The 7,333-nt window shown below is 32.5% G+C and overlaps 1 protein-coding gene across 1 annotated transcript; it reads right to left on the bottom strand.

Annotated features, from left to right (window-relative positions):
* Positions 1-755: 755 nt before the first annotated feature.
* LOC108845141 (putative 57 kDa heat shock protein) lies at positions 756-1,913 on the bottom strand. The gene is made up of 4 exons (XM_018618403.2): positions 1,559-1,913; positions 1,415-1,465; positions 1,287-1,337; positions 756-1,110 (listed from the first exon to the last, which is right to left on the bottom strand). The coding sequence occupies exons 1-4, from the start codon at positions 1,911-1,913 to the stop codon at positions 785-787; spliced, it is 783 nt and encodes a 260-aa protein (XP_018473905.1). The 3' UTR covers positions 756-784.
* Positions 1,914-7,333: the final 5,420 nt, after the last annotated feature.

Genomic DNA, 7,333 nt, shown 5'->3' with positions numbered 1-7,333 from the left:
TTTGTTTATGAAAATAAATAATTTGTTAATAGAAAAGAAAAAGAAAATAAAGAAAGTGTACGTACTGTCAATAGGAGAAACCTAAAAAATGTAGATTTTGGTTTCTATGTGTAAATTGGTCAAAGGGTTAAAAATCTGGTTTCCCTAAAATATAGGAAAGCTGTTCTTCCAAAATCTTGATTGGCAAAAAAAGTGGTTTTTCAAAAACAAAAGCGAGAAACCATTTCAAAAACTGAAAACAATCAAGCTCTTAAGTCATTTCTTAACTTGATGCTGAGAATTTAAAAAGATTCTGGATCATTAATGGTCGAACATGCTTGTACAGATCAGGACCACAGCTTTTGTCTTCTTCCTCTGCTCTGTTTTCATTTCCAACGGCTACTGCAGAAGTTGATTTTTGTCTGTACTTTTTGTTCTAGCCCAATGGAAGCTGGTTTCAACTTTGATGGCCTTTCCATTGTCTAGGCCCAAGTCAATTTCTGATTAAATTAGTTGCTTCTAAATTTTGGAACCCAAACTTTACCATTGTCGTTAACACAAATTGCATTTCTTATCCACATGAAACTATTTGACCAAAAAAAAATCCACATGAAACTAATTGGAATATAACAGAACAAAAAGAAGCTTTTGTAAACATATCCGAAAGTTAAAAAAAAAAAAAAAAAATTCTACCAAAATAAGCTGACTTGGCTTGCAATCCAACATCAAATACAAAATCAGCACATCCAATGTTAAATAGGTTCCACCAAAATAAGCAAACATGCCATGCAATCCAAATATCAAATCAAAGATTAGGAATGATCAACCTAATAACTCCATCCTTGGCAATCGTTTTTATCCAACGGCGACGAAAGGTGACAAGAGTCTCGAGCAAGGCCACGTCACCAGCGTAGAATCGGCCACCTGAGTCGTGGCTAACGGCCGGAGCTTCACCAGTCACCGTTACTCTCCCGTCCGCTACCGACACCGTGAACCTGTCTTTGGGAACGCCTGGCATGTCTACACGCACGTATAAGCTGCCGTTTTGGAGCCGCTTCGATTCATAAGCCATCCGCGATCCTTCTTCAACAGCAGGGTTTGGCTCCAATACCGGACCGGTTAACGAAGGGTCTGTTCTCGCAACAAAAAAAAGTTTTTAAACAAACATTGCATAACAGAGTAAGCATTTTAGAAATGTGGAATAAACCCATCATTTTCGCACTTCAATTTTATTTGATTTAATTACCATATCCACAATCCCACTTATATTTTAGGTTTTCCCAAAAAGAAAATAAAATGTGAGTTACCATACGGATCGGAGGTATAGGGAAACCAGTGAGCAGCAGAACTACAAAAATCTGTGAGACAGATGACAAAGAAACAAACATTTGTAAACTTTATGAAAAAGACTTATAAACGAGAATGAAATACTAACACTTTTCTTCCGCATCTACTCCACTAAGAAATCTCCCTCCAAGCATCCTTGCTGTATCAATTAGGAACTTTCACATCAAACTAACTTGATAAATAATTACAAACAAAAAAAAATAGAAAGAAATTCAGAGTTAGCGATGAACACCTGTTGGAGTGAGTATAAGTCTAAGAACTCCATCACACATTTGGGAGGTGAATCGCAAGACTTTGCATCTTCCGCACGTGAAACCGATGGTGGGAAAGTACGTCCGTTGAGAAGAGTCGTGTTTGTGCTGCTTTGGTGCATCCACCAAGGCTTCCACACCCTTATCATCCGCCCAAAGAGATACTTCTACGGCTGCTTTCAGTGGAACTCCGGGAAGATCAATCCTAACGTACGTGTCTCCATTCTTCAAAATCTTATACTCTTTGAAACCTTTAGGTCCATTTTTCAAATATGGATTATTAACTCCATAGAAAAGAGAAGATGTTTGAGATTGTGGGGGGAGTGAAACAACCATTGTTCAAACTACCCTTGGTAGAGAACAAGTGAACGATTTAGAGAACAAATGCGTCTAACGAGTGTGTCTATTATTTATATTACTAGCTGGGTTACAACTTACGTACGTGGCTGTGTCTGTGTGATTCTGACCCTATGCTAGGTGAAACTGTGAAATTCTCGAGTGTTGTGAAAGGAGAAAAAGTTTGTCCGCTTTGTATATGGACTGTGTTTAGTCAGACGGGTTTCTCCCCGGCCTCTATTTAAAATAATAAAATTAATTTCATGTAAAAGCAGCCGCCTGTGGATAAGACTCTTATCATAAGAGTAAGACTTCTTTTTGTTCTTTTTCTATTCTAAGCCAAGCATAGTATATTTTCCATTGTGCCGCTGGATCACGTAATAAGATGTTCGTTGCTATTTAGGTGTTTGTGGTAATTCATTAGTCTTGCAAACGGTTTCAATAATATAAATTGTATTCCAGTGGTTCTAAAAGAGAGATCAATGGAGGAAGATGAAGACTGCCATAGCTGAGTTAATCAGCGTCTAACTTTTCTATGGAACTAGTAAATCTTCTATAAAAGTTTACTCTTTCAATAGTTATTGTCTTAACACTTTCGAAGAATGGAAATAATATCAAATATTGAAGTCTTTTAATGTTGAATTTTGTGTGCAAGTTAAATTTAAACTTGACTTTTTTTTGGGTCAAAGTTTACTTATTTATAAATTCATATTTGTTTAGTATCCCAAAAATGATCATCCCTTTACAGTCTGAAAAAAATTAGTCGGCAAAAAAAACAATATTTTTTTTATCATATCTAAGGCCAATTGATATGTTATATACGCCTAATTCACAAGTAAAATAGTATTAAATGTAATATATATAAAACATGAAAACATGTATAATTGAAATAATGTACCAAATAAAAAAAATATTTGATTTTTAATACGCGAAAACAACGCAATATGCTAGTCTCTATGTTTGCATCTTTAGTAAGTTTATTTTAGGATCCATACTCGAAAACAAAGCAAGATGCTAGTCTCTATGTTTGCATCTTTAATAAGTTTATATCCTCTTATCTTTTAACCCACGTTGACATATGTGTGTCTACAGACAATATATGTGTAAGGTCTTACAAGTTGAGTTTTCTAAATTTTATTCTCTCATAATATGTGTGTTCAAAAACATGATATGTTTTTTTAAAAACAAATTCAGGCCTTCAGAAGGTGCGACTCTGGCCCTAATCTAAAAAAGTGTATGTGGACCACTTATTCTGGCCTTACTCTGAAAAGCGTGTGTGATTCCGAGTGCTGCGAAGAATAAAAAGGTCAGACCGCTTCCTTAGACAAAATCTGTCAATCATTTTTGTTCTTTTCTTTTGAAAATGAAAAAAAAAAAAAAGAACAAAAAAGATTGACAGACGGGATTGGGATATTGTGAAGACGGGATTGGGGCTAAAAATATGCAAAGTCGAAATATCCAGAGTGAAACTTCTTTTTTCGTTCATTTTAGAAATGTCCAAAAAAGTGTAGTTGTGCCACTGTATCATGTGCCTTTATCTGTCTGTCTCATACATTTTCAACACATCGACACTGTATACTCTGTCTCCTTTTCCAACATCGTGTAGAATGTGTGACTCTGGCCCTAATCTAAAAATGTGTTAAAACTGTTAATTTTCTTATATCAGCTAGAAACTGTATTTAATATAAAAATGAATTAGCACTCCTAACTTAACGACGGATAATTTAAGTCCAGTTAAAGAAAAAGAAACTCACTTCTATTAATTACTAGGATAAAATTACTATACGAGCGAGCGAATATATAAATTATCAATACATATTTATTTTAGATTTATTTAACTAAAAGTATTATTGACAATTACAAATTCTTACAATAATTTAACTATTCATTTTACTATATTAAAAATATAATTATTTTCTTTCAGTTTTGACATACACATAAAAGAAGTAACTTATTCATTATAACTAAAAATATTTTAAAGATTATATTTCTAAATATACATGTTTGTTAGAATGTTATTATTATTATTATTATTATTATTATTATTATTATTATTATTATTATTATTATACATCAACATAATTGATTAGAATTTTGAAATAAATTTAACTGATTTTTTTTGTCACCAAAATAAATATTACTGACTAACTTATTAAATATTTTTTTGAAAGAATTTTATTATATATGTACTTATATTGATTATAATTTAGTGTTGAATAAAATTGTTTCTTTTGTTTATCAAACAAAGGGCATTGTTGGTGTCAAGTGTCAACGTACTTGTTTTGCTTGCTGAATCAGATGGAAATAAATCATTTGCAGGAAATACAGTGACACATTGATCAAGCTTATCTAGAAACAATTTACATATACTTATCCGCGATGCAAAATCCAAAAAAAAAAAATTGCTCCACAAACAACACCTAATAAAATTGGTATAATACTATTGATCCTTTTGCACCATCAATTTTAGAGATTCTCTCGTTCTACAATATAGGTAGATGACATTGGAGTATCTGAAACGTAGGAAAGAAAACAAATAAAGTAAATCTTTACAAAGAAATATGAATATGAATTCGAAGTCCTAGGTGAGAAAATGCTTGACTACAATATTGCATACTCTCAAGTTTCAAAAAATACGGATCGAAAATACCTCAAGTTGTTTTTTTTTTTTTTTTAACTTGGCATAAGTTGTTTTTTTTTAACTGAAAAACTAGAAATCGGCCCGCGCGGATGCGCGGATATTTGTTAACTTTTAGGAATCAAGTTTCTTCATCTTTCTTCTTCCTTCTATGTATCAGATACTTATTTTTGTTTTAGATTAAACTCTTATTTTTCTTTTGTTTCTGATTCTATGTCCATTTTCTTCAGGCAATCTTCTTCTTCCCGATTCATTGTCCCTTTATTGTTGCTGATCTTTGATTGTAACAACATACACTGTGTTTTGTCGCATCACCAATATCTTTTTCTTCCAGAATAAGTGGACAAAAACTACTGGTACAAAGACATATGTTAAATCTTAGTTATACAGTTGTTTGACCCGTTAACAAACTGAATAACAAATTCAGAGAACATTGCCTTTTTATTATTTTCTTCCAATAACATATAACCACGTTATCTCCCATGGTTTCTTGTTGAATTAGATGCTTATATACAGTAAGAGAGAGCATTTCCCATTTAACGAAACTAAACTCCAGCATATATATGAAAACATTGTCATGGTTTTAACCATTGGAACTTTATTTGAATTATTTTAGAAACTATCCCGCAAAAGAGATTTCTGGTCAAATTACTTCTCCACGTACCATAACAGAAATCTCTGCCTCACGGCCCTCACCTCAAGTATTGTATATATAAACCTAGAGCTTCTGGTTATTTGAATTGGGTATTCATTGCAACAGAATATAAGTAACTCTGTGGTATATAGCTCATGAAGTTCTCATTGGTAAGTCTTTCTTCATTCCCCACGCTCTTACTTAACTACACACCCTTTGCAATTAGGTTGCTTTGTTTATTTATTTTGCCTAGAGAATTATCTGGATAGCCAATGAATAAATATGGCTTTGAGTCAATACACTCAAGTGGCACGAATACAGAAAGAAATCAAACGTATTCATATAAGGACTATCATCTCTTATCACTCCCCCCAAAATAGATTCTTGGATGAATCAGCTTCATTAGTTTATTTTTATTACCTATTGTGTGAAACTACAGTGTGGACATCTCGTTGGATGATTGGATCATCACCACCTTCTGTCGAATCAATAGATTTATTCATAGTCCCCTTCTGCTATAGCGTGGTGTAAATCTCGCTTTGATATGATCTGGAAACCATGGGAGATGACTGATTAGTTTGTTGTTGGACGACAATTCTCTCTGCCTTTTTATTTGTTTAGTCCGTCAAAGAACTTACCATCTTTCTATTGGTAACATAATAGCATAACACAACCAATAATGTTCATGTGATTCTTAGTTTTGTTTGAATCAACAGCAAGTTCATCAAGCTTCTGTGCTTAGTTTAGGTCCATACATCACACATGGAACCACACTTCAAAGAAAATTTAGCGAAGAAAGTCATTAAAAGGTTTCATCTTGATTAGGGATTATATTCTTACACAAGCCAAAAATAAAATAAGTTGATTGTCTATTAAGAAACTGGAAGCTTGACAATCATGATCAAATAAGATCTAAATATTGAATCTTCAACAATGCCCACCAAACCCAGAAAATTTTAGGGTCTGAAATTGCCAAATTAAGTCAAATCCCATTCAATTAACTACAGAAAATACTCACATACATCGAAATAGCTATTGAATTCATCATTTCAGCCGAGATATGAGAAAAAAACAAAAGCAGAGAACACTATCTTCAGCCACAATTGCCTATCACTGCAACTTTATATCACAAGCTTATACCTTAAATCCAATTTTGCACCAAGCTTCCCTGTTAACTCATCATTTTTATTGGAGAGTAGCATCACCTCGTTGTTGACAGAGATTTAAACTAAGAGGAAGCATAAGGATTCCGAAGAATAAGAAAAGGTTGTTTCAAATATTATTCGGTTAATATGAAAATACATCATTATAGGTTTGTATAAGGAACGTCTTTTTATATTTATTGTCCCAACATTTTTAATAGGTCCAATTTTAAAACATGCCATGATAAATTTTAAATAGGACTCTGTTTTAATAGAATAGATACCTCAAGTTGTTGTATTGTGCATCTCTTTTTGACTTTTTCCTCTACATATTTCCTCCGTAAAGGTTTTAACCAACTTTGACCCTTATTTAGATTTCAGAAAAAGAGATTTGGTTTTCAAATAGTATACGTTCAACAGCTGAAACTGAATAGTTAGTCTAAAATTGCTCCCGAGACAATTTAAAGGTACATAATTGCATCAACGAAAAAAAAACTATTATTCTAATATATTTTTATGGGTGAATTTGCGAGATGACCAAATTCATAACGAAAATTAAATAGATGACAGTGATGTTGACATAATGAAAAAAGTATCATTTATGCTTTAATTTATCCGGTTGTACCCTCTTCAATTACAAGTTATCGGTAAAAAATGAAAAAGAGATGACATCAACACTTTAAGTTGTGGATACTTTTAATAGATAGGTGTTTAGAATGTGAGACATAGAAGCTATCCACGTAACTTGTGTTTCCTACCTATAATTAATAAATCTATATTCTATTCAAATTATAAACCAAATATAATGTGTAATTGTTTTACTATATTACACTATATCTATCCACTTAAATATTCCTAACCCGGATATGTCAATCTACATCCAAGATATAAACAATTTCTCACGTTTTCAAATATCAAGTGTACCCAGGTTCATCTCACTACACTATATGGTAGATATAGTATAGCACGTTTACAATATATTGTGAAGTAATAGAATACTATTTTA

This window comes from Raphanus sativus, chromosome 3, assembly GCF_000801105.2.
Source record: "Raphanus sativus cultivar WK10039 chromosome 3, ASM80110v3, whole genome shotgun sequence".
In the NCBI taxonomy this organism is placed as follows: Eukaryota; Viridiplantae; Streptophyta; class Magnoliopsida; order Brassicales; family Brassicaceae; genus Raphanus; species Raphanus sativus.
Note: the sequence above shows the minus strand (reverse complement) of the source record. Positions and strands in the feature narration are given on the sequence as shown.

Coding starts and splice junctions, on each gene's coding strand:
- LOC108845141 (XM_018618403.2), bottom strand. CDS start 1,913: ATGGTTGTTTCACTCCCCCCACAATCTCAAACATCTTCTCTTTTCTAT. Junction 1,338..1,414: donor AGTAGATGCGGAAGAAAAGT/GTTAGTATTTCA, acceptor TCTGTCTCACAG/ATTTTTGTAGTTCTGCTGCT. Junction 1,111..1,286: donor CTATACCTCCGATCCGTATG/GTAACTCACATT, acceptor TTGCGAGAACAG/ACCCTTCGTTAACCGGTCCG.